Source organism: Trametes versicolor, assembly GCF_000271585.1.
Source record: "Trametes versicolor FP-101664 SS1 unplaced genomic scaffold TRAVEscaffold_10, whole genome shotgun sequence".
In the NCBI taxonomy this organism is placed as follows: Eukaryota; Fungi; Basidiomycota; class Agaricomycetes; order Polyporales; family Polyporaceae; genus Trametes; species Trametes versicolor.
The window spans coordinates 1,742,031-1,768,246 of NW_007360330.1; the positions used below are offsets into that span (position 1 = coordinate 1,742,031).

Below are 26,216 nucleotides of genomic sequence, written 5' to 3' on the forward strand. Positions count from 1 at the left end.
AAACACCCGGGATATTATCCCAACTATGTATTGCAAAACACCGGCGTAGCACAGGGCTGTCGTGATATCCATTATATAATGCATTCATCACACGTACAAAGCCATGCGCTTTCCACACCAGGGGAGTGCCCGTTCAGTGCCGCAAAAATCCGTCAAAAAATGAATATATCGAAAACGCTCTCAGTAAAAGGCGAGCTGGGGGTTCGAACGAGAGGCCACACCGGATGTCACACTTCGCAGCGCTCTAGACCACTACGCCAAGTTAGCTATGTATAGGGTGCTTGTTGACTGGCTATATGGGTTATTTCACCGCGCCGTGGCCAGTATTAGTACCTACCCCGTGTTGCAAACCCCGCGCCGTTTCGCAAATCGCCAGCACAGAATGCGGCGTTTTGCAAAACGTCTTCGTATTACAAAACAACAACGGCTTCATACCTTGCGATGATCAGTAACAAAATGTCCTGTAGAGACTCAGTGTGATCAGTTCTCACCAGTGAAGGCGCGCCTGGTTTAAAACATATCACAATATTCCGCCTATGCGACCGCGAAAGTCAGAACTTGCGCAGGTCGATGCCAACACCCCACGCACCGTGTAGTAGCTCGCGTCGCTGAGAATTTGAGGCTAGCAGAGGCGGTTTCCCGCGGTTGTCAACGATCCCGCCCTCCCCAACGTCGGCGCGTACTTACACCGCGACCTCCTCCCTCCTCCAACCTCGTTCGCGTCATCGTAACTCCTGCGCATTCTCGAAGTTCACACTGTACGTCTTTGCGCCTCGCACTTTACGTCGTCGGACCTCGCACTGAGTACTGCAGCGCGTATTCGCGACTCGTCCTCCCGCCGCTCATCCTCGCCCGCGCACCACTCGCCCTCACCCTCGCCCTCACTGTCCCTCGCTCTCTCACTCGCCTTCGCCCTCGACCTCGACCTTGCCCTCGCCCTCGCACTCTTCACTCTCGCCCGCGCACCACTCGCCCTCACCCTCGCCGTTACTGTCCCTCGCTCTCGCCCTCACTCGCGTTCGCCCCCGCGTTCGCCCTCGCCTTCGCTTGCGCGCTCGCCCTCACTCCACCCCGACCTCACCCGCCTTCGCCCTCGGCCCCACCTTCGCCCTCGGCCCCGCCCTCGCCCTCGCCCTCGCCCTCGCCATCATCCTCGCTCAAACCGCCCCGTCTTCCCTCGGCCCCGCAACTCGCAGCTCGCCCTCGCGTGTACCGCTCATTCTGCCCCGCCTACCACGGGCTTTGGTACGTCGCGCCCTTCTTGCACCTCTCCCATACCCTTGCGTGATTCCCCCTCGCCCTCGCCCTCACCCTCCTCTCTCTTCCCTTCCCTTCGCTCTGCACACTCGCCCTCGCTCGACTCACGCTTCCCCTCGCCCTGGCAACTCGCCACGCGCTCGCGCCCGCTCCGCTCCTCTGGCCCGCGTTACTACCTCCCCAGTGCGCCATTGCACTCGTGCTGTGTGACCGTCGAGATCTACCGACACTTCGCGACCTATTCCGTGAGTCTTCTTTCTTCAGATCTGACGTCTTCCACTCACCGCATTGCAGCCCGAGCATAATCCACATGGGGAATGAATCGGGCCCAAGTGCTGGCGCGCTGCGCCCTAAACATTCGCCCAAATCTACCAAGATTGCGTGTACAGGCACGGCCCGCCTTGCTGTCCCGAAAGCGACTCCGTTGGCCGTCACTGCTCCTGCGCGGAAGCTATGGAATCCCGCCCGCTACTTCGCCCGTCGTCGTACCAAGACCTAGAAGGAGAATAAAACAGTGGCATCGAGCACAACGTAGTGGGAAAGAACGTACGTACATCCAGTCAGCGACCGTTCCATGTCGCTCATTAGCAATGCTTATAGATGTTTCGTCCGCTGTCATGCATCGTCGCGCGGGGTGACTATGTAGGGCTCTCGTCCCCCGCACTTACGTAGTCTAACTGGACGTTGTTCAGTCTCTGTACCGTTTTGCATTCCTTGAGACTGCTGTGCGTACCTATGAGCTATCGAATGAATCGATCGTTCTTCTACCACCCTCTGTTCGGGTAAGAACTACTTGTCACGAATGTCGGCGCGCAGACGTCAACACCAGCCACGGTACGCGACACTGTCAATGAGTAAGCACATGGAGTATTCATTAATAAAGCCAGCGCATGCTCACATTTTTCTCAGTACACGTCAAACGCGCGCCGTGGGGTGCGCTAGCCGGTTGTCGACGGCATCTCCACCCTTACTACGCTCCTTCCCCACCTCTTGTATCAGTGTAGTCCGGTCCCCGGCAGCAAACCATTGTAGGCGAAAAAAGGGGCCTTGCTAGCGCAGCGTCGTGAGGCGCGTACGGCATTGTCTGGACATAGCAAGAAGCTGGCCCCGGCGGGCGGCGGGCGGCGTACTGAGAGTGCACTCACTTCGAGGCTGCGCCCAATTCGTGACCGACGCCTCTGTATGCGCGTTTCCAGAGGCCACAGCACGATCGGTCGGCGGTCTAGTCCCGCGAAGGCAAGCACGTACGGCAACACGGAGCGTCTCTGTTGCTTTCATCCCTCCGCACGACCTCCTGCTTCTATGTATCTTGGTGTATAATATCAGTGCCGCCATCTACGGCCATCTACGACCGCTCCCCTCTGGTCGCACTGCCCATGTGCCCAGATGCGCGTCCGCGCGTCAATGCCCCTACTGAAATATCGTAAGCGACACAGCATATTCGAGGCAGCACTACGTGCTTACTGACGATAGGTTATTCTCTGTCACGCTCGGCCGCACGTTAATGACTACACACTACAGGCAGGGGAAGCCCCGTCGGGCCCTCTGCCACATGTTTACGCTAGGCGTGCGGGCCGACTGTTTAGTTCCGCCCCCTTCGCGTCCGGCCCCGGCCAGCGGCCGCATGCTGTGGATGTCCACGCTCGTTTTGCCCCGTCTCTAACCTCAGGAACAATGGGTATGTCAATATCACGCGGAGGCAGCTATGTTATTTGAACTCCATCTCCGGTCTCCCAAATGGCGAGGCAAGCAGACTCATGATCGCACGGGTTTAACGAGACACAGCCGTCCCTGTCTGGGCGGTCAGGCGGACGTTTTTGTACCAGCAGCCCGACGACAAGCGGAAAGACTGTCGTCTCTGCCAGTCCTGTGAGCGTCCGCGGTCAATCAACGACTGTTGCATGTTCGAGCAGGGTATAGGTGACGCACGCACCGCGAATACGAAGCGCGGACGCCTAGATTCCACCCGTCCCATCTTCGAGAAGACTCGCCCAGGCCTGCTCCGTCTTATGCTGTCGTCGAGAACCCCGTCCGCCATCTACGCCATCGCGTGATGGCGGACGGCTGGAGAACGCGCATTCCCAATCGGAAAAATTAGATCTCAACATTGCTAACAGGGTTCATGTCCCTGATCGTTCTCGCGTGTCAACGTAGTGCTCAAGGATCCTGTTTGCGCCCCACAGTGCTCAGTACATGAAACAAAAATCTTCGCTGCTGTCAGTACACGGTCTTCGGATGAAGCAGCAATAAACACGCACAGTTCAGTCGACCATGTCCTTGCTGTCCTTGCGCACCGACGTCATTCCACATTCCGCATTCCACAACCGCATCCTTTACAAGGAGACCGAGGGAAATCCGAGCGGCTAGAACAAATTAGGCAGGGAGCGCTATACCAATTGTGTGCTTACCTCGTATATCTCCTGGGGAAATTGTTTACGAGCATAATCGAGGCGGCGCTCCCAATCATGGCGCTTCCTGTTCAATTATCAGTTCATCCTCATCATTGAACAGCGCTGACCACTGACCGACGGGCGTACGCTGCCGCCCCTTGACGCCCTGCAAAGTCGTGCTTCTCGGCGCGTCGAGTCCATGTGTTAATCGTGTACTCGAAGAATTGCACTGTCCGATACATCTCCTCCCTCAGCATGTTAACCTCCTCCCTCCATCGTGCAAGCAGTGCGCTCTGGCGCAGCCAGTGGACCTTAACACCTGTGCGGAGGGTCATGGTCAGCGTGTGACCCTTGGTTCGACCGCCGGACTCACTGTTGGTCACGAAGATTTTAATTTTGCCCTCGTCGAGTTTCCCCATATAGGTGAAGTCTCCCCAGATCCATGTCGGGTCTAGCTTGCTATCGCCCCGCCTCACCTCTTCGTCCACGATGACGAAGGCTTTGCAGTCGGCGTCATGGAGGACTGCATACTTGGGATCGTTCTTGGGCATCCCCAGGACGATCATGGCGACGCGTGCCCGCCGGTACGCGAACTTTGCCCGCTCGATAGCGTCACGCTTGCCATGAATTCGCCTGTCCATGGCTGCGTTGTGGATGGTGCCGGAGCCTTGCGTCTTACGTTCCGCGAGACTCATCTGCGTCGTTAGATGCAACCGAAGATCTTCCAACGCTTCATTGGCCTCGCCCCCACGCAAGCGCCGCTCCATCTTGACCGCTTCAGCCATCGCGGGGTGCTGCCGCACGGCGCTATGGTAGTCGGAGGGTAGAAGCAACGACACTTCATCGAGCTCCTCCGTCATCGCCGTCAACTCCGAGGTCTCGCGGGTTCGCTTGCGCTTTCCCTGCGGCCCGTCGCATTTGGGCACCGGAGGAGGAGGCGGGATGCGGCACTTTTTGTCGTCGCCGCTCGTTCGAAAAGGAAAGCCTTCGGGCCGCGCTTTATCCGGTACTGACGCGATTGCGTCGTCGACGACAGCTCCCAGCGCACTGGCGCAGGCAGCGCTCACCCGAGTCGCGTGCGCGTGCCACGCGTCGACTTTTGCCTTTAGACTTACACGCTCCGCGTCCGCACCGTCGAACGTGGCCACCTGTACACGAAGTCGGTGACTGCAGGCAGAAGTTAACGCGCGACCTTTCTATGTCACAAGCAGGGCGTACCGAGTCTGTCGCAAAACCAGGGTGTCCTCGATCGCACCCACCAGGCCCATACCCTCCCCGTTCGGGACTGCGGCTTGCTCAGCCGCGAGCTGATCCACGATGTCCTTCTGCGTCAACGCTGCGTACATGCAAAATCAGCGAGATCTCAAACGCAACCAAATTGAACGTACAGGCTTCCGCAGGCGGCTCATAGATATTCTTCAGGTTCTTGTGCTGTGTGATGTCGACCACGGCCTCCAGGTACGCAGCCTCCTCCACACGCCAGGCGACAATGTGGGACGGCCCGATCGAGGTCTCGATCCTGCGCAGGTACATTGCGAGCTCGCCCGCGCGTTTGACGCCCTCTTCGTACTTCCTCAAGAGTTCTTTCACTATAAGCGACGTCAGCGTCGGCTTCGATCACATACCAGCAAGCTTTACCTAAAATCTGCAGACGACGGATGTTCATGTCCTCGAAGTGTTCGTTAAGCACGTCGTGACGATGACCCCCAGACATCTCCTTTGTTCGCAGCGCGAGAGCGTTGAGAATCGCCCAGATCCGCTCCATTGGCTCCCCGTCGAACATGCACGCGCCGGGAAGGAAGTGCATAGAATACTTGTGCCGGCATTCTTTGGTGTGCATGCTCAAGTGATACTTCCCCACGCCCGCAATGATCTGGGGAAGTACCGTCGACTCGAGTCCATCGATCTCGGCCAAGACGACGCCGTAGTCCGCAAGCCGCTTGCGTAGGTTGATCATGTACTGGCAATTGATGTCGTAGGTGCCGAACAAGACGCGCAGGATCAAGTACTTCTGGAGCGTGCACAGGAGGGCCAGATCGACAAATTGATACCTGTTCTCATGGGTCAGTGTTGGTTCGACGTCAGGTAACCTGAGTCACTACGTACTGCTCGGCGCGAATGAGATCAATGATAGAGTTCGCAAGCATGAACATGTGCCTGCACGAGATACCGACGACGCCCGAGACCTTCCCCTTATACTTACCCTGTCCCATTGCGCCAAATTGATTACAAGTGCTCGCCTAGCCACACATCATCGAATGCGCCTTTGTGACGCGCTGGCGACGTACCTCAATCTTAGGAGGCTTGGTCTTCTTGAAGAACTGCTTGGATGTCTTGCTGGGCACGAAGTATCCCGCGCCGTCAGAAAGGGCGACATCGAGGGGATCAGTGTCCCTGTCCTTCATGCTAAGATGAAAATTTCCATCGATAGAGTATTGCAGGGCGTCCAGGTAACTGCCCCGAGGTCAGCGGTGCATTCAAAAACAAACTTGGCACTTACCGATACTCGGGCAACCGCTCTTGCCACCCTTCTCGCATATTCACATCAGGCTGCGGGCAGGCGGGACACACCTGGCACAGTTGGCCGTTTTCCAGCTGGTCCCCCACCCAAACGTCGTACTCCGCACAACGTCTAAGGTGGTCATACTGCCTCGACGCGTTGTTGAACTCTCGATAACGATTCTGTTGACCATTAGCTCTGCGTTGACCGAGCGAAGGGTGCTGCTTACGGCTATATCTGTCGGTAACACGTTGTCCGTGAGCCGAGCAAGATGACGAACATAGTCGTCCACGCTGACTTGCGCCTGCCGCGCAATCATATGATAGGTGTCCATGACGCCTAAAGTCATCGCCGTCCGAGGGGTCTTCCATGTAGCTGGCCAGAAGCCACTTGCGATGAGCTGCAGCGGCTCTTTCGACACTCCGCTACATCGGCAGTATCGGATGGGTAGGGCGACGATGCCACGATCGTGCACTATTGTTGTCAGGCGCGACGACCTCGAGTTCGGGCACTGAGTCCCAGCGTGACCGAGTCGCAGCTCGAAGCCGAGGTTGGCGAACGTCTCTGGGACCCATAATCTGGCAGTCTTGTCCCAGGCGGTGATGCGGTCGAGGGGACGTTCGGCGTGGGAGGTGAGCAAACATTCGCGGCACCGTAACCCTCCACCGATGCAGTCATCGCAACGGTAGAGTGTACGATGACTGTCCGGCAGCGCTTGTAGCATGATATTACAAGTCGGGCATGTTAGCAGGTTCAAGGGAGGAGCGCCTCGAGCGTACATCGCCTCCTGTGCTTCCTTGCCGTACTTGTCGCGGAACGCGGATTGGCGAGAGGACGGCTAGGCCGCAGTTAGAATGTCGTAGAGGCATGCGTAAATGTGAACGCACCGAGTACGGATTGGGGGGAGGCACCCCCTCAACCTCGTCAAAATCCGAGTCATCCTCTTCTTCGCCCTCCTCTATTTCATCCTCCACGGTCACAACAAATTTTCGCGTGGCAGCTCTCGTTTCGCGTCCGAAGCACCCATCGTCGTGGCTCACAGAAGCGATTTCTTGCCGATTGTCCTTGAGATCGCAGCCATTCGCGCTTGCCTCGAGATCCTCCTCTTTCCCCCATACGGAGCGAAACGGAGCGGGTGGGTCTGGCGGTGCGGGGCTCACGCGGGCGCGTTTGGGTGTCAAAAGACTTTTGAGGCTACCGAAGCGTCCTTTCGGGCGAGCACCTTTGGTCATTGTGGGATGGTTGCCGAAGTGAGATGATAGAGCGGATAGGAGGGGTCACCGCGGGTGGGGGACGGTTGCTTGAATGCTCTCACATTCGCACGCCCTGGGCGGAGCATCGGGCTCGAGCGATCTCGATCGACACGGTCCACTCGATCGACGTGGCTGGTGTACATTGAACGACCTTCAGCGTCTTCACATACTTCACATACGTTAAGGGCGCACCGAATCCACGCACCCCGCACACACATACTACTGAATATATTCGTTGCGGAAGGGCGAAATCGGCAAGTATGCTGAAACCTTCTGCGTCCTCATGAAACCGCGTTAAGGCGTAGGGCGATGGGTTGCTTTGGAAACTTCATTGACCGGGGCGCCCATCGTATGTCCTTTCTTCCTTGTGGGGGCACATCGATCACTTATATGTCAAAGCACCGTGAGTGATATAGTAGAGATAAGAAACGAATGACAACGTACTAGTGCGCTATCACATATGTACTCCCAAATGACATGTACCCAATCAGACTGCAGTTTAAGACGATACTCAATGGGTGTTCTTACGTCAAACGAGGAACCGTTTGCTGCACTCTGCAGTCAAGTATAATCAATTATCAAATCCAAACAACGTGCGGGGGGCGACGTCCGAGGAACATCCATTCAAACTCAACATCAACACACCATTGGAAGATCTGGTCCCCTTCGGCAGAGTTCCAGGTTCACATTGACCCATCGAAGTTCACCACATTCCGGTGTGGCGTGAATCGCGCATGTGTTGAGGACTCGGCCACGATAAGGCCGTCGTGCTCCATAAAACATTTCTAGCAGAGATCACAAAACGATCATGTACGAGCTTCATGCGACTGCTGATAGAAGTAACTCACCGCGCACTAAATGCACCCATCTCCGCCGACGACATGCCCGACACACCCGGATCGTACTCGATCAGTAGCTTTCTCTTCATGCGGTCCATAGACTTTGCACATGTTGTCAAGGTGATTCGTCAACCAGCGAAGTCGAGTTTGACCATGACGGGTGTCGATAAGTGCAGAGCGGTAAGTCACGCAGCTGGCTTGGCCACCTGCGATAACAAACAGCTTGCGCCCTTGGACAACGCTCTACGGCCGTGAGCCGGAGCGCGTCCGAAGGGGTGTCGAATGGTGAACAGTCGGGCGATCGTGGAAGGCGTGTGAAGGGCCAGCATGCTTCAACGAACCGTTTTCGCTGGCAAACGTCTCGTGTCAGGCAGCCATGCGCATGAAGCTTGATATGTTACGTACTCTGTGTGGCGGGACTGCACGAGCTTGAACAGGTTTGCGGGATGGCGTGAGCGGGCAAGGCGGAACGGGGTGGTTGCAAGAGGAAGGTAGAATACAGAGACTGCGATCATTCCTCAGTGGGTTGACGCTACACGCGGACTCACACGGCCGACTAACCGTGCCGGTTACTTTCAACACGCCTGATTAGAAAGAGCTTCATTCAAAGCTGCTAACTTCTATAGCTTAGATTTCAAGCCGAGGTTGTTGCTATTGCGGTCCATTAGTAGTTCATTGCATGTTAGTTGCGCAACGTACCATAAGTGCCAAGGCCGATATGACCGCATTTCGTCTCGCGCGCATCTGCAAGCTTCCTACTATAATCAACTATATGTCTGCTTACCTCGCCGACTCTCGAATATACGCTCTTCTAGTATTTTGCCCCAGACGACCTGCTGATCTGCTGCGTACGTTACAGGCATAGACCAGCCCGTTCACGCAGGGCAGTCAACGCGCGTGGCAAAAGCCATCTAAAGCCGTCTTTACGTTCTTGCCAAGGTGGAGTGTAGTAATTGAAGTCACCAAGGTTCGTCCAAAAGCTATGTTTGAGCGAACAGGTGGTTACACAGGCAGTCATGGATGGTGTACTTGACTGAAATGTATAGTACACATGTAGGATATCATTTGGACAATGTGTCTATGCTGCACATGCATCATATGTCGACTCGGAGCATGTCAAGCTAGTCAACCAAATACATGCGTGCATTTCTTGCTTCGGGCGTCCGCACATACCATTTTCGAGTTACCAGGTATACATGGATTTATTCGCCACGCTCTAGGCCGAGAGTACCTCGACTATGTCTCAATTGGCTGCCTGGCTTATTCCGTTACGTGCACCAAGCGAAGTGATATTTCCGATTTTCAGCCCTTCTACAGATACTAACGCTATCATAGCAAGAAGACAGTCCTTCATTTGACACGGAACTGAGTACACCCAGGTACGCGTGTATATTCCGACGACTATGACACCATACTGAATGCGGGATGGCCCGGGCTTTGTGACGTCCGACATTTTGATCGTTACAAGAAGTACCTCGCGTTAGCATCTCAAATGCTAACGCTCCATTGTCCCTACAGAGTATTGATTGCCAAAATATATCTCATGGTCGCCGGGCTCGCCCGATTCAGTTCCCGCGTCGTCGTGCGATTGAGCTCAAAGGCAACTGGCAATGTTTACGAGTACTATCTCGACCCCTCTCGTTGGCGCGCCTGGAGCTTGATGTTATGCCGGCGTTCATGCCTCCTTGTGTTTTCAATGAGGTGCTACTGCCGATACTCCGATGCATAAATTTCGATGTAATTTTCTTGAGCCCTGCGACATAGCCCCGTTTGCGTAGCTATGTCAGTCGTCCTCGCGCGTTCTATGTTTTGCAAACACTCGCAGGTCGGGAAGAAGTCTGCCTATGATGTAATGCGGGGTAAAGTCGATCGACGATCGTACCCGATACCATCGGAGAGCCCTTAAGGGTCCAGATTTACAGCTTCTAGCCCAATGAGAAGACGGGCGACCACGTGCTGCAAGAAGCTGGCCTGGATCTCATCGATTGGCTTCGGCGCTTCATCGAACACGGTCACGCACGCTCAGACCAATCTCATCCCAAGCAGCCACGCACCTCACACGTCCTCCACCTCAAGCCCTCAAGAGCAACGTAAGTCATCCATCCTCGAAGTACACGCGCAAGGGAGGATACCGCTGGGATCACAAAAGAGCTGGGGCCGCTGATAACGCGCAATTGCTCAGATATCGCCCGCTAGACGACAACACGTCACGAAGATCTTCCTTCTCCCTCCCCCCGCAATACACTGAGCGAGCTCTATTGCTCCGCGACGTGTTTTTGCGTATAATCAGTGTGAGGACAGCCCAAGGCTTGCCACACCTGATTTCGACCTACCGCACAGCAAGTATCTGTCAGTCTCTTTAAGTTGGTGCCGGCACCCTGCCCCCCGATTTACGTGACCGCTCGCGGCGATCCCTCAGCAGGTGATCGTTTCCTCTTCCCCTGCGTCCCCCACATAGTTTTCCCCTGAATTTTGATCCAAAGACCTAGCGATGGACTCCGATGGTGTGCCGCAGTCGACGACGAGCAAGTACGCGCATTTGAAGTTTAAACGCCGTCCACGGCGGCGGTCGCAGTCTCCGACCACGACCACCCAGTCTTCGTCCTCAAACAAGTCAGTATGTCGAAGTTACCTGGGGGTGCAGCTGACGAGGCTTTCAGGACCGTCAGTAGCTCCTCGATTCCTGAAGCGCGCGCTGGCATCGATCCCGTGCGACCCGTGCAGCCGGACACCGCTCAAAATGTTCACGAGAACGTTCCGACGGCCGATGCGACCCCCGCCCGCGGTGGCTCTGGTTTCGTTGCGCCGGCTCCACCTCCTGCGCACTCCTCCGATTCAAAAAGTGCACCGCTTGTCCCCGTCCGACCTCCTACATTGCGAGTCAACAGATATGGCATCGGTGAGCTAATCATGACTCACCCGACCGATGTCTTCCTGACGCTCCGACAGCGCCGTCTGTGTGTCCTCCTTTCGAGGGTAAAGTAGCTGCACAAGACTTGTTCACCTCGATGGTCATTACGTCACCCAATATGGACTACGTACCGCAATATCCCGTCGAGCGCATCCTCATCCAGACGTTCTCCGATGGCCGCTGGGGAGTGCACGAATACTCCCGGCACCCTCAGATGCTTCTGCGGGAGATGATGCACGTCGCCTGTATTCCTCGCCAGGACGACGGCGACATCTCCCGCGCTATCCTTTGGGCGAACCTGCACCCCACTACCCACTGGAAAGAAGATCTCGAAACTGGCGTCAAGGGTCTCGGCTACTTGGATAAGGATACGAGGAGCGCACTTACCACCGTGGCCGACATGGTCAGCGCCAAGACGGAGTTCTGCTGCGTCGGCACTGAAGCGACTCGCGCTCACGGCCGCTTGCTCCGCTTGCTTCTCGGGCAGGTAGTCGACAGGATGACACAGCTACCGTCTCCCCCCGGGATCGCCATTGCGGTCGGAGCGCATGTGCAACGCCTATGTTTGGAGTTAGAGGGGATTCTCACCTACCTCAACGTCGTTCAGCCTCGCTTGAACAATCCTGACGACTTCTCAAAACACGTCCTCCCTGTTCTCGGTTCGTTCGTCCGTGAAGGCACGGACGCACAGACGTGTGTGCGCATCGGGCTTCCTACGTGGTTCCTCCAGACGTTGACTCACCAAGTTCCGATATGGAAGGTCGTCTCCGCAGTCTCCGCCACCCAGACCCTTCCGCCGTCGCAGCCCCCTATCATCCAAAATAACAAGGTCGTCGCTGGAATTCTGAATCTCACCGGCAACTGGTTGAGTGTCATGTCGATGTCGGTGTCGAAGCAGGTGTGCAGCTCGCGGCTGCCGGAGATGCCCACGACCGGAGGAGAGTCGCTGGACGTGAGCAAGCGTCCTCGTAGCGACACTCTCGACATGCGTTCGAAACATTTGGTGGTGCCCGCCGCAGCAGTCATGAACTCAGAGGAGCCGCCCAAGAAGAAGAAGAAAGTGCGAGGAGGCAAGCGTGCACGGAAGGGAGCGGGCGCCCCACACGAGGGGATTGCGATTTCGAACACGGGCGAGCCTTCGGCGGCTGACGGCGGCACTGGGCAACCTGGAGCCGAAGTCGATCGGCGAGCGGCGATTGTCGCTCATCCGTCACGCTCGTTCGTATTTTCGCCGTTCTATTCGGTTCCCGACGTCTGGCGGCGCGCCCTGGAGAAAGTCTCCCCCATCCCGCAGCCGACGGTCTCAGTGGTATACTACTACCCTCCCCCCTTCCTGCTGGACACCGTTTCGTCCATTTCTGGCGTGGGACGCGACTGTCCTCGCCCGGAGTGTGCCCGCTACGACCAGAAGGTGCATCGGTACCTTCACAACCTTGTTCGCATCCGGAGGTTTTGCCGTGCGCGGCTGTTTGATCCATCCATGTCTAGCCACCCCCTGACGATCGCAGAGTGGCGTGCAGCGCTCTGGGGCGATTACGAGGTCCACACGCATCCGGCCGGCGGTCAGACAGATGGCGACGTGCGCCGCGCGGAGAAGCGACAGGCGGAGCGGAATGGAATCAGCCGCTTGCTTGGCCGCGCCGCCCTCCTCCCCTCGTATCGTCCGGATTTCACACCGGATTTGGCTGGCCTCCCCATCTCCGCCATGGAGGCAGCGACGTCGCTCAGCGTTCGCCATCGGCTTTTATGGGAGGCCCACGAGATCAATTATCGTTGCGAGCTCATGGCGCTCGATACCGCGTTGGTGCAGCGCCCGACGTGGACAGAAATGAATCGGTGGGAGAGGGAGGCTCTCGTGTCCAGCGTCTGGGGCTCCCGTTCATCCGTGGTCAGCGTTATCCCGCCCGCCGACATCACCGACGCCCCATTCTGCTGGACGAGCCCTCCCGATCCATCCTGGACCGAGAGTCGGCGGTACCTGACACGTCTTTTGGCAGTAATGACACGGTGGCCCGATACGCCTCAGTTCCTGGTCGACGCGGACGTCGAGGATGAAACCTGCAGTGCGAATCTGTTCGAATATTACCAGCGCGAGGCTGTAGAGTACTACGTACGTACGTTCGTCTCTTACTTCCATCGTTTACCTATTCCCCCCATCTGTATTCCTTCGAGTTGTATGCTAGTGTCGCAATAGTTTAGTCTTTCGTGGTGGCTGTAGACAACGCTAGTCGATTATTGTGCATTTCCCCCCTCTCGGTTCGGGTAATGTATAGTATAGAGTGTAGCAAGTGGCCTGGATACACACCTCGGCGCGATTGACCACCGAGCCAGTGCACTAGGCTGATTTGCAATCAAGCCGATGGCGCTTTGGCCCTCCAATAGGCTGCCAGGTGTGTTTCCGAGCTCCGTCGTTCCAACTCCCGGACACCAGTGTTGACCTCCTCCGACAGTCTTCGGCGTGTTGCTCTCGTCCTGGCGTCGTCCTCTTGTCAGCATGGTCAGGTTCTATCGTCCTGAGGTGCTCTTTCTTCGCGAGCAATGGCAACTCCCCGAAATCCAGCACATCGTCAACCGTTCTGAGCCGAATGGGAAAATACAGGACATCGCGAACGCACTCTGTCCCGCGTTCCTTCTTCATTGTACTGAACCGTACGCCGGAGAAACTGACGCAGAATTCAAGAAGCGTAAAGGGAATATGAAGCGGGATAAGAAGGAACTCGCAGTGAAGAAACCTGCCGAGACCGAGGAGGAGTTCGGTGAACGTCTGGACAGTCTGGCAGAGGTGTGTGCTTCTGTTGTTGGGATATGCGCTGACGACGTCCTTAGATAATGTATGGTTGGGTTCGTGATGAACTGCACACCAAATCCAAGCGCCAGGGTGAACCCGCCGCTGTCGTCCAGAACATCGCTGTCATCCCAATCCCGCCACTTCGTGCGCCTCGCAAACGCAGTGCTTTCGAGATGTACATGAAGGAAGCCCCCCGGGACGCCCCCTCCACCGGACGCTATCCCGTGAATAAATTCCGCGAGAGGAACCAAGCGGCGTTCGACGAACTCACGCCGGAGCAAGTGGCCGAGTACGAAAGCAAGGCGGATGTATTGAACAAGAAGCTGGCGAGTGAATGGGCGGCGAAGCATGCAAGCGAGGACGGGCAACCCACACTGTGAGCGCTGCAGCGCATGTTCTTGATCGACGCTGACTAGGCCCTTAGGTCGGCCGACGCCGTGGCGCAGTGGTTGGACAGCACTTTGGACGCTCTTTACGAGCAACTCAACTGGGGAGGTGCTTTGGTTGTTGGAGGACCAGGCGTGGACGGTGAACCCGTCCATTACATGTGAGCCTCCGCTCGATGCGGACGCTGTTCACGATGCTGACATTACGCAGCGCCGAGCGAGGGAAGAATCGTAATGGTCTTTCCTTACTCGAAGCGCTTCGTCAGCTCGGGCGGTGGACTTCCCAGGAATTTGAGGGCATTGTAGGCTTATGGCTGGAGCAGAGCCGCCAGGGTATGTCCTGGGCGTCGACGTCACCTGGACGTTGGTCTGACACACCAACAGCGACTGAATCACAGGTCACGTCGCCGTTCGTCACCGAGGGAGACAGGCTACTACAAGGTTAGCAACTTCCGGTGCTCAATAGGGGTCCATCTGACTGTCACACAGAATTGCGTGCAGCCAAGAGCTCGGAGTCTATCTTGCCCCCGCGTGCCGCACGCAAGCGGGCGAAAGCATTGAGCGAGGCAAGCACAAACGAGGTGCCGCGCCCCGCCGAACCGACCACGCCCTCCCGTATTTCAACTGCGAAGTCCACGCCGGTGTCGACGCCTCAACGCGACCGACAGGCATCAATCGCTATTCCTCGTGGTTCCTTCACAATCGTTGATGTCGAGCATGGTACGGAGTCATTGTTGCGCATCGGACAGGCTCACTGATGTTCGTTGAATAGACGTTGATGCACCCTCTGGCGGAGAAGCTGCGCACGGCGTCGGGGGTGACGCCGACCACGCCGCTGCAACAGTCGTCCCGCTTTCCCAAAGTCCGCGCAAGAAGAAGCGCCTTTCAAGGAGGACACGCAAGACCACTGGTCTGATGCTACCCGTCTCGGATATCGCCACCGAGACTCTCGCCGGCTCTCGTGAACCCCGACAGCGGCGAACCAAGAGCCGCCAGGATAATGACGACGGGTATGTCTTTCGTTGGGCCGCCGCGACGAGCTAACGCTGTCGCAGATTGCAGACGCTCACGAGCCGGACTCAACTGCCGACGACGGAGAAGGGAAAGAAGCGGGCGGCTTCGGGGGCCACGAAAGCGGCGAAAAGGGCACGGCGGACTTAGTTAGCGTTCCATGTACTAGGCGCGTTCAGGATAGTGGGCGGCACGCAGGGCAGGTCGGTGATAGGGTGAGCATGGGCAAGGAGAATAGACATGTGTGCGGCGCCGATCCTCCGTTCGGTATGTTGCACTGTTCACCGATTCGAGACTGATGAAGGTGTGCCTGATGGTGAATGTTTGAAGTGCTCGAGCCTGAAGTGTCAACCGCCCCGGATGTTGGGACCAATCGTCAGCCGGATCTCGATCCGGATCGTAGAGAACGAGTTTATGCGGAATTTCATACGTCCCAGTGGAGGCCTTGACGCTGGTCATGCTCTGCACGGTACGCCCCTCCCCGCCAACCTCTGCACGGAACCCCCGTCTCCCCATTCACGCGATCACCCTCCTCCGCCATGGCCGTTCGCAGTCCTTCGCCGATGCTTGCCTTGCCAGACCCGCAACCCGCCGTGCGCATCGTTCTCTGGTTTGCGGTGAGTATAACATTATGTACCATACTACGCTGCTCATGCAAGGCCCCAGAACGATGTGCCTGCGCGCATGAAGATGGAACCTGTCGATACGAGCAACAACCTGGACGTCTCCAATATTGATTGGATTATTGAGGCTTGCGGAGGAGACAGCGCCTTTTGGTGTGAGATTTGGAGCATGCAGCAGGCGGGTTGGGAGGTATACGCCCTAGGCGATCCCAAGGTGCCTGTGCTGGACTCCCGCGCTGCCATCCTCATGCGCGTTGGAGGGGTTGCGCGCTGTCTCAATTTCGGAGACGAGGTCGAGATGCTCAATCGACACTTCAGCATCGGATTCCAGAAATCGCTACAGGGAGACTTCCCCCGCGCATTCAGCGAGTTCGCCGCGTGGGCTCAGGTCATCATCTGGGCCGAGGTGGGCGTGCAATACCAATTCATGACCCTTCGCTGCTAATCACCCGTTTAGAACGGCGTCAAGCCAGCCATGTACCATCTGCCGCTCGAACCTGATGGTAGTTTTTGTCTGACCTCACATGCGGCGATTCGTGCGTTGTGGACGCACCCTTCCGACCCGGAGGGCGAGCTCGTTCTAAACCACATCGACGTGTGGATCCCGGAGGAGACGGAGTGGAGAACTCGCCGCATAGACACTCCGTTTATGCTGCTTCCGGTGCATCGCACGCTGTTGATGAAGAACACGGCGACGTGGTGCACGCTGGACATGGGCGACGTGCTCGCTCGTTTAGATGAAGTAGCTCGCGCAGACGGTGCCCCGTGGACGCCGGGAACCCCGAACCTCAAGGTGAGGTGTTTGGCATGACGTCTACCCTTCCGGGCTAACAGTCTGCAGAATGTAGACGAGTCTCCGTCGCGTGGGAGGGTCAGTCCCAGCTAAACTCAGATGCTTCGTCATGCACTGACACTACCATCCTGCAGACCATTTCGTTCGCTGGAAAACATCAAATGACGAGCCGCGACATATGTCAGGAGCCCGAGGTTGGCCGCCCACGAAGATGCAGCTGTACTTCGACTAATCTCATCTATGACAGGGTCCTGAAGCGAGCAACACGCGCGCAGCACAAACGTCTGGTAGGGCATCTCCCGTGCGTGGCACAAGTAGAACGTCGCGGCTCGTGACCGAAGTTGGACTCGTTTTGGGGCGTGGCAACCGTACTCCTACGTCCAGTGGTTCTCACGAGATTCCAAATTCCGCCAGCGGCGTCAGGAAGCGGGCGCGGTCGTTGGACGTACAAGCACCAAGCGACGGCGTTGCAAAACGGGGGAAGAGGCGTTCGGTCAGAATGTCGACGGGGGGCGCGCGTCCGCGGCTTTCAAATTAGTGTCATATATTGTAGCCAAGTCTTAGTTGTAGGCAACCACGTTCGCCGGCGCATGGGACGAAGTTCAACGTGGTCTCATGCGAGAGCTGGATTGAATCTGGGGCTCCAATGGAGCGGCAGGGTTCCGTCATTCGGTTAGTTGGTTAGAGCGGGCCTGGTCAAGGGGAGGAGATCGATCGGAGGTCTGCGGGGGCTGCAATATACCGACGACCGAATGAAATGCGCGGACTACCTATTCAGCCTCACCTTGCACGTATCCCGTATTTGGATACTCGGACGAGCTGATCGCAGCCAGCCAATTCCAGGTACCTGGGCACTGACGAAGATTATATTTCTACAGTTCAGAGTCCGCCGCAAGGGTCCTAGCATAAAAGGTGAGCTCACCGGCGCCGCCCTCGTAGTACGCGTCCTCTGTCAGCCCATTCAACTATCCTGCAAGGTCTCTTTTGGCTCCCGCCCACTTCGACACTGACCCTCATGCGACGCGACGCCCCCCGACGCTACCGACTCTACAAATACCCTGATGCGAGGCCCGAGGGCCTCGATCCCCTCTCCAAGCCGCCACGCTCAGGCTATACGCCAGAGATGCGAGCGTTATGCAAGAAGTATCGGTACAAAGGGCCCCCGGTACTGCATCAGTGTCCGGTGTGTAAGTCACCTGTCAAGAAACAGCTGATGTACGCTCGCGGATGGGCCGCCGCCGACCAGTACATTGTGAGTGCGCACATATGCATTGAAACAGTAGCTAACAAAATGCCAGTGTTTAAAAAACTCTGGCAACCATGACAAGGGAGGAAAGAAGCGTAAGAAGAAACCGCACGCGCACATCACGCGTCCGGACCAACCGGGGCCTTCGGATGAGCAGCTTTTGGAGATCGAGGCGTTGCGAGAGCAGCAGCATGCCGATTCGTTGGACCCGGCGGCGCGGGCCATCTTCGAGCAAGTGGCGGCCGACGAGGCTCTTGCAAGGCGATTGGCGGCGGCAGACGAAGGGGCTGGGGCGGTGGGACGCATAGGTGGCACCCCCGTTAGAGTGAGTGTACGCGCTCGTGCAGCGCGGCGAAGCTGACTTCCGACAATGCAGAATGACAACAATATCTTAGCCGACGAGGCTCTGGCCCGACGACTAGCGGCAGAAGATGAGAGGCCCGCGGCGGTGGACCGCATGGATGACACCCCCTTCAGAGTGAGTGTCCGTGCATGTGGCAACCTGCGGAAGCTGACCTCCAACGGTACAGAACGCCGCCAATCGCAACGCGTGCGCTGGACCCTCACCGAAGAAAGGGAAAGGCAAGGCCGCGCCCCCCGCTAAGCGATCGCGAAGAACCCGCAATGACAAAGAGGCGCTCCAGGCCCATGCTCAAGAAGAGAAGCCGTCCGATGACGAGAGCGCTTCATCCGAGGAGCAGACCGACGAGTTCACCGACGAATTCACCGACGAGACGTACACTGACACGTCTGACGACGAGGCGGCTCGTGATACCGAAAAGGGAGTCCCATTCGGCCTTGTCCCGTACGTGGACCTTGCCCCGTACGTGGACCCGCCGGTTGAGGCGGGTTGCGCCACGCTACAGGAAGCCATGTCGGGCCCGGTCCCGTACGTGGAGCTCGATGAGGACGGGTTACCCGTGCTCGACCCGAACAGCGAGCTCTACGCTAGCGGACAAGACCTGCTGCTCGTGAACGCAGCCCTGGCCGCCTTACGTGCTGAATCTGGGGTTCCATCGACCCCTGATGAAGATCCGGAGCAATACGCTGCACGCAAGGCGGCCAATCTCTGGCCATGCGAGTTCGATGAGGTGAGCACGTCGGATGACCGCGGTCCCTTCGCTCTGGCTAACTTCCGCGCAGATGTCCCACCGACAGAACGTGTACACGGTATATTGATCTATTCAGCATTGCGTCCGCCGTCATCGTTGAGCTCACTGGCTCCTATTGTAGCTGTTCTTGGTAGATAAGCTCGGGTTCAAGGATGTACCTTTGGGAGAGCCCCGCGAAGTCGGCATACGCTCTGTGAGTCACCGTACGCTATCAGATGTGTCACCTATTGACTCATTTATGCAGCCCATCACTGCCTTGTTCTTGTGGACGGAGGTAAGCGCAAGCGCGGTCGACGCGGATGATGATGCTAACTCGCGCGGGACAGAATGGGATGACGCCGACAGTCCTCCGCGTGTCTACCCGCACCGTTGGTAAGCTGTACCTGGAGGACCTAAGTTTCTGCAGGGCGAGCGCGCGCTCCGGGCCGCGTGAATTCGAGTTCTGGGAACTTGAGTTTGACAGATGGCAACCCGTTCGAGACGGTTGCATCGACGTCAACAAAGGCCTGCGCTCGGTCGTTCTCCGGTCGACCAACGCGCATCAATGCATGGACCTGGGGAAGGTCCTGACCGCCATCTGCACGGTGGGGATGCCGACCCAGAGGCTAGTCGATCAGTACGAATTGGAGGCCTTCCAAGCGGAGAAGCGGATCCTCAGGCGGGAGCGCGCGGACAATCGCATCACCGTGGTGGTGTGGGAACATGTGAGTATCTGCCGTATCAAGCTCGCAGCGAGTGGCTCATACTATCACTGCAGGGCGGGTTAGGCCCGTATGAGGAAACGCTGTACTTGGCTCCGAACCGCCAATTCCTTCTCTCTCGCGTCCATGAGCTGAGGAAATTGGACGCAGCGGTCAAGTTCGAACTCTGGGACCCGGCAACCACGGAATGGAAGATAGCGACGAGTAAGCAAGCGCTACAGGTTGGCGAGGGCACACACACCCTTCTAATTCGTCTGCCGGACGCTGTGTGCCTGTGCGAGTTGGGAGCCGAACTCCAGGGCCTGGCGTTGCGATGAGCTAGCCGTTACGCGACCCATTCAAAAGCGACTTGGTGAGGTCATCCGTTTCGCGTGTAACACCCATGTACTCACCATTGCCTCGTGACAGGTTCAAGGGCCTAGTGTGTCGCAATCCTGTAACTTCCACATATGTATGGCCAATGCGTATACACGCTCTCTTCCCTGAGAGATGCGGTCCTATATCCCGCGCGCACGCGACGTGCGTTTGCTGGACTCGTCGTCGCGTGAGAGGGTGCGACTTCGCTTATATCATGGGTGGCGGATTGCGACACCGACAGGCACGCGATGTCGACATGTTGCATCATTCGGGCTGCGTGCGCTTCATGTGGACTTAGATTGCACCGGGACGCCTGCGCGCGCGACGCGCGCGACGCGCATAGGCTCCGCTCTACCGGTGGGCGTGCAGCAACAGCAAAGGTATAGCGCGCGTACACTTACACTATACGCGCGCAATTGCCCTTCATGGTCAATCGTGCGCGTCGGGCCGCCTAAGTGCCTTGACGCCCTGGCGCTACCACCGTCGCACTTCTGAGTGCCACGCATCGTAAAGGCACACTCACAAGGGCGCGCGGGACTTAAGAAGGACGGTTCGGCGCGCGCACGCAGCTCATGGGTACCCCGACGCGGGAGATGTCGAAGTGGGCTTCTCTGACTGTTCACTCCGACCAGGTGCGTAACTGCGCAACGCGCGCCCTTGAGCGCGAGGCAACGTGCAGAGGAGCTGCACCAGGCGCAAGGGTACGCCGATGTACCCTCCGTGGCGGGGAATTCTGCATTCCCGGTCTCTGCACTTTCGCTATTTCCATGCAGCAGGCTGGACTGCACAAGTCACTGCGCACGGCCCACGATGAGTGGTTCTAAGGGACGGCCCACAGGTTTGGAAAACCGAGCGGTTGTTGAAAGACGATATGAGGGATTGCAAAACGAGCCGGGTTTGCAATCCGACTGGCCAGAGAGTACGGGGTAGGGGGAGGGAGGGCAGCGTATAGGACATTGGTGAGGGCGCAAAGCTGATATATTGCTATTACATATGGCAATGTTGTAGCTACTATGGCGAAGTGGTATCGCGTCGTTAATAAACGTAGTTTCACGTTATGCCTTGCGTTCGATTCCCCCTGGCGGTGGTTTTTGAATGACGCTGCGCTAACTCGTAGTTTAAGCGCCGCAAGCCCAGATCGGGTGGTAGGCCGGGCGTCTTTTTCGAGCGCCTACCGCACAGCCACATTGGTATCCCAACAGTTTGCAACCCACCGTTGGGATACTACCCCGCGCGTGTTGCAAACTGGAATGTAGACGGCTCGCAACTTCACATGGAACGACGACGGATCCGTGTACTCCGACTATGAGGGTACTGGCAAGATGATTCCTTCGCAGATCCCTTACTCGGTATTGCTTCATGGTACGTATTTGGGTTGTGTGTAAGTGACCGAATCTAAACAGGAGTGAACAGGACCCATCGTCGGCGACCCATTTCCGCGCGGCGACCTCGCGCCTCGGGCTGTAACCAAGGACTACTTCGACCAACTTTGCCCTGATAAGGTCGACCTTGATAGGAGCAGAATCCACGCAACGCTCTCGGATGTGAACTCTGCGCAGGAAATGACCGAGAAGTGGGCGACCACCCTGAAAGGTATGCAGGAGCCCTGCGTGCAGGCCTCACGGGGATCGGGACCCATATTCAGCCACCACGAGTACGTATCCCCTGCATGCATAGTATGCAGTCGCGCTCATCCTCACACAGTGTCTGGGGAGTCCGGTCGTCACTTCTCGATATCTGGCCCGACCTGGTGCGCTCCCCGATGTTCACCCACTTCGGCTGGTCACCACTAGTAGAACTCGCGTCTGACAACAACCACGACCTCTTCGTCCCCTCCTCCACCGTCGTCCCGCACCTCTCCAGCATGTCCTACACGACCAACGCCGAGCGCTACGCCCCGATCCCCGGACTCATGGTGCTCCACGTGCGCAAAGGCGACTACGCGACGCACTGCCGCACGCTCGCGATGTGGTCGGAAGACTTCGTGAGCGTCGACGCGTTCCCGGACATGATGGACCCCTTCACCGTGCCCCCGCACACCGAGTACGGGAACAACACGCCGGAGAACGTGGAGATCTACCGCAAGCGGTGCCTGCCGACCATCCAGGAGATCACGGCAAAGGTCGCGCAGGTGCGCGCGACCTCCGCCGCGCATGGGGTGCGGCGGCTGTACATCATGACGAACGGCCGCCCGGAGTACCTGCGCGACCTCAAGGACGCGTTGTGGACGCTCGGCGGATGGGAAATGATCGCGACTAGTCGTGACCTCGTACTCAACTGGGAGCAGAAGTATGTCTCGCAGGCGGTGGATATGCTCATCGCACAACGGGCGCAGATACTGCTCGGGAACGGGGTGAGTTAGAGTTTATCATCTTACCGCCACTCCGCAGGGGCTGCGCTGATGCACTATCGTTGTTCGCAGTTCTCGACATTGACGTCAAACGCAGTCATGATGCGCTTGGCAAACGGCTTCCCTAGAGAGAGCACGCGCTTCTGGTAGACCTGGCGCGGTCCACGACTGTCATTTCACAAATTTAGCCTAGGCTCAGCATGCTATGCGCGAGGCCTGTAATCATACCCACTATGTATAGTATATACCATAATGACCACAGCGGCCGTGCTAGTCGACTGTCTGTACGAATTGGCAGTCATCATAATTTCTTTGCTGGTTTTCTTGAAGTCCGATTGAGAACATCAGCCAGCACTCAGTCCTTCCGGTGGCAGCGCCGAGACACCTGAGCGACGCGCTATCCTTCAATGTGACCGCTACGAATACTGTTCGATTCACAATATCTTCTCGTAAGTACATCTCGTGCGGCGCCGGCAGTGTCCGACGTGTGCAGCTGGAAGCAAGCAACCACATGACAAAATGCAGCACCGAAACCCGAATAATTATAAATGGGTATAAAGTCCAAAATGTCCATTGTAAACGAATGTCAAGAAAACGGCGAACGAACGCCAGCATCCATGCGCCTCCTCCCGTATTATGTCGAAGTAGGGCCAGGGAGGCAGCCCGAGAGCGGCACCTGCGCGCCGATGGCGTCCCACGCGTCGGGGTACGCACAGCCCGAGATTGGGGTCACCGCGGGCGCGGTGTCCTGGGCGTCGAACCAGCCATTGCCTGCCGTAGCAGTCACTGTGACGCTCGCAGTGGCGGTCGGCGTCAGGGGAGGGAGCGTGACGGGCGTGGCAAGGCTCGTGTACTGCGGCAACGCGGTGGCGCCGCCTGTCGGGACGTTCTGAAGGGTGGGCGGCCACTGCTGAATGCTTGCTGTCGCAGCAGGCGCGATCGTGCCCGCGCCCGCGCCACCCGTCTGCCATGGCTGGAATGGCCCGTTGAATGGCTGCGGAGTGACGCCGAGGCTCTCGCACATGCCGCGCGCGGAACGCGGGTCCTTGGGCATCCAGCCGTTCTCGAGGCCAAGCTTGTACGACCACAGTGGTGCTTGTACGGTGTTCGTGGTGGTCGACGCGCCGATCTTCCAAGTCCAGAAGAAGAAGTCGCCGAGCGCGTCCATAGAGGCGAGCGCGAAGTTGAGCAGGCCCTGCTTGTTCGCGTCCGACCACTGCGAAGCGTCTGCCCAGTACCCGCAGTCGGGGCCGTAGTTGGGCTTTACGCCGATTCCGATGACCCAAAGACCACAGTCGTTGATTGCGTTGCTGAACTCGCCCGCGACGGAAATACCGAAGTTCGCGCGGCTGGGAGTGTAAGACCGTGGTCAGCAGACGGAAAAGCAAGCGCGCAATGGGGACTGACCTAGTGTTCATGTTTGCGCCCCACGCGTTGCACGCCTGGAGCGGCCACTTTCCGCCCAGTTGGGTGCCATCGCCGCCGTCCGCAGTGATGTTTACAGGTTCCCTGTTCGGCTGACCATCGAACGCAAAGTACGGGTGATCATCTGGTGCGCGGAGGATGGGGGGTTAGATAGGCCCCACAACAGACCGCATGCACGGAAAGACATACCGATGACGATGCGGTCCGCGCCAGGGAGGAAATTCGCCCAGTTCTTAAGCGCGTCGAAGCCGTCGTGGAAGGAGATCATCGGGCCGTTGCCTTCGCCCGTGCCTGTGATCTCGCGAACCATCTCGTAGACCCGGAGGTAGCTGTGGGCAGAGGGTATAACACATGTATGTCAGCTTCTAGCGCAGCAGATACCATGCGACCATGTGCTTACAATGACTCGATGGGGGCGCGGCCAATGGTAGGAAGGAAGGGCTCGTTGAGAATACCGAACATTTGGACGACGTCCTTGTATTCGGGCTATATGCGCGATTAGATGTGTTTTGGGGACACGGAAGTATTGGCCTACCTGGGAGATGAACTCGACGATGGTTCGGATGTAGTCCAGAGAGCGCTCAGCGTTGGCAAGACCCATAGGTCCATTGAGCCAGTTCAACGACCCAAGCTTGCCAGAGTGGTTGTATCCTGAACATGTTTGTCAGGATGGGACACAACGAGAACGACGCATATACTCACCATTTTGTGAACCAGGAATGGTGTGGAGGTCAAGCAAAACGCGCAGGCCGTACTTGCGTGCCCAGCCAATGAGACGAAGGATGTATCTTCGCCATGCTGGTTAGTACACGACCTCGAAAAAGATAAACGCAACTCACTTCCAGCACACCCTAGCCAAGAAGGGCTCTGCCACAGTCTGGCCCGACCCGTCCACACCGACATCCGACCAAGTCTCGATCGCCCAGAAGGGAATCGGGACGCGTATCCAGTTCAGACCCGCACCTGCGATCTGCGCAATGTCCTCTTCGGTGATGAACGTGTCGTAGTGGTTCTCGAGAACGGATTGCAGCTGGCCCTTGCCCGCGAGGATCGTGGAGAGAGTCCACTCGTCCACCGCGCCCGGGTTGGTCTCAAACAGCTCGGGGACGATGAAGGGCTCGGGAACGAAGAGTCCACCGAGATTCACGCCGTTGATGCGGTCCTCGCCCCAGCGCCAGCTCTGATTAAGCGGAGGCGTCCACGAATTTGGGCGTGCGGAGTTGTCGTAGGGGTCCTCGGCGTTAGATACCCCTGTGGACACGCAAAAAGACGATGAGCACTATGTCTGTGTCACAGCAATGCGCGCCCATTCATTTAGTCGCACCGCTCGTGCCACCTTGGGCGTCGTAGTATCACCGGAAAGCCCGGCCCCATGGCCGATCTATTTTGAGGAACCGGAGCATGTAGAGGCTTCAGGTTCCCTCGACCACCAATGGGCGAGCACTTTGACATGCGCATCGGCCTTGCAAGACACATGCCGCGATTTGGCGCAAGCCTTGCAAGGCCGGCCCCCCGCACAGCGAGCTCCTCTGGCCTACATCCTCCAGCTACACTAGCCATCTGCCGACCTGCACGCACTAGTATCCCGGTGTGTATCCGAGAGGGATGAGACTGGGCCGTGAATTACAACGGGGCAAGGCTGTATAGCCGGCCCGACGGGAGACTGATGTTCTGCGAGTGCACAAGCAGATGGGAAAAGGTGCTTACAGTATCCGCCGAATGTGTTGTTGTAAATGAACGTCGTTCCGTCATCCTTGGTGACCGTGCTCCCGTCGCCGCCAAACTGAACGAGCGCCTGAGCGCTCCCTGTCGTCGGTGTCGTGCCAGTCGAGTTCGACGCGGTGGCGGCGCTGCCCGAACTGGTCTTGCTATCATGCTTCGGCCTGATGACCACGAAGTAGACAGGAAGGACGACGGCCGCGGCGACGATGATAATCGCGGCGATCCAGAACCAGAGAGTCTTGTAGAAAGGGCGCTTCGCGGGCCGTGGATCTGTCAGGTACCCGCTCTCGGACTCCTTGCCGGCGAGCGGGCTGCTGTTGTACGGGGCTGGTTGCTCTTGTAGCAAGGGGGCGAACTCGCGGGGGATTGACGTGAGAGACTCCTTTGGCAGGTTGTTCTCCGCCGGGCGTAAATAAGGTGACTCGCCGCGGAGAGTGGCTTGGGAGCCCCCCGCGGATGGCGGCAGGCCGTAGGGGTTGAAGTCGCCAGACATGAGTTGTTAAAAGATTGTTAAGCGGGGCGCGTTTGAGCAGCCCTTTGGAGGGGCGCGCA

The 26,216-nt window shown here is 57.6% G+C and overlaps 4 protein-coding genes across 4 annotated transcripts; 2 read left to right on the plus strand and 2 right to left on the minus strand.

Annotated features, from left to right (window-relative positions):
• Positions 1-3,757: 3,757 nt before the first annotated feature.
• Positions 3,758-6,985, minus strand: TRAVEDRAFT_130935 (uncharacterized protein; the record flags this gene model as incomplete). The annotated part of the gene is made up of 9 exons (XM_008044175.1): positions 3,758-3,966; positions 4,021-4,795; positions 4,853-4,983; positions 5,036-5,236; positions 5,286-5,698; positions 5,754-5,887; positions 5,936-6,101; positions 6,148-6,329; positions 6,377-6,985. Coding segments are annotated over 9 exons (2,820 nt in total), but the record flags the coding sequence as incomplete, so codon positions are not given.
• Positions 6,986-10,858: 3,873 nt separating this feature from the next.
• TRAVEDRAFT_22921 (uncharacterized protein) lies at positions 10,859-20,981 on the plus strand (the record flags this gene model as incomplete). Its single annotated transcript, XM_008043562.1, has 28 exons — positions 10,859-11,138; positions 11,189-12,368; positions 12,639-13,264; positions 13,823-13,932; positions 13,977-14,314; positions 14,355-14,485; positions 14,631-14,765; positions 14,814-15,044; positions 15,097-15,334; positions 15,380-15,484; positions 15,716-15,804; positions 15,889-15,952; positions 15,995-16,364; positions 16,416-16,751; positions 16,886-16,945; positions 16,999-17,052; positions 17,630-17,663; positions 17,729-18,003; positions 18,050-18,322; positions 18,374-18,475; positions 18,528-19,088; positions 19,231-19,302; positions 19,354-19,383; positions 19,436-19,813; positions 19,867-20,014; positions 20,466-20,547; positions 20,681-20,799; positions 20,941-20,981. 28 exons carry the CDS (start codon positions 10,859-10,861, stop codon positions 20,979-20,981), a joined length of 6,462 nt encoding a protein of 2,153 aa, XP_008041753.1.
• Positions 20,982-21,432: 451 nt separating this feature from the next.
• On the plus strand, positions 21,433-22,667 carry TRAVEDRAFT_130680 (uncharacterized protein; the record flags this gene model as incomplete). Its single annotated transcript, XM_008044176.1, has 4 exons — positions 21,433-21,529; positions 21,581-21,821; positions 21,872-22,520; positions 22,590-22,667. Coding segments are annotated over 4 exons (1,065 nt in total), but the record flags the coding sequence as incomplete, so codon positions are not given.
• Positions 22,668-23,151: 484 nt separating this feature from the next.
• Positions 23,152-26,157, minus strand: TRAVEDRAFT_130762 (glycoside hydrolase; the record flags this gene model as incomplete). Its single annotated transcript, XM_008044177.1, has 8 exons — positions 23,152-23,866; positions 23,925-24,066; positions 24,132-24,271; positions 24,343-24,428; positions 24,478-24,593; positions 24,645-24,730; positions 24,782-25,193; positions 25,650-26,157. The coding sequence occupies 8 exons, from the start codon at positions 26,155-26,157 to the stop codon at positions 23,152-23,154; spliced, it is 2,205 nt and encodes a 734-aa protein (XP_008042368.1).
• Positions 26,158-26,216: the final 59 nt, after the last annotated feature.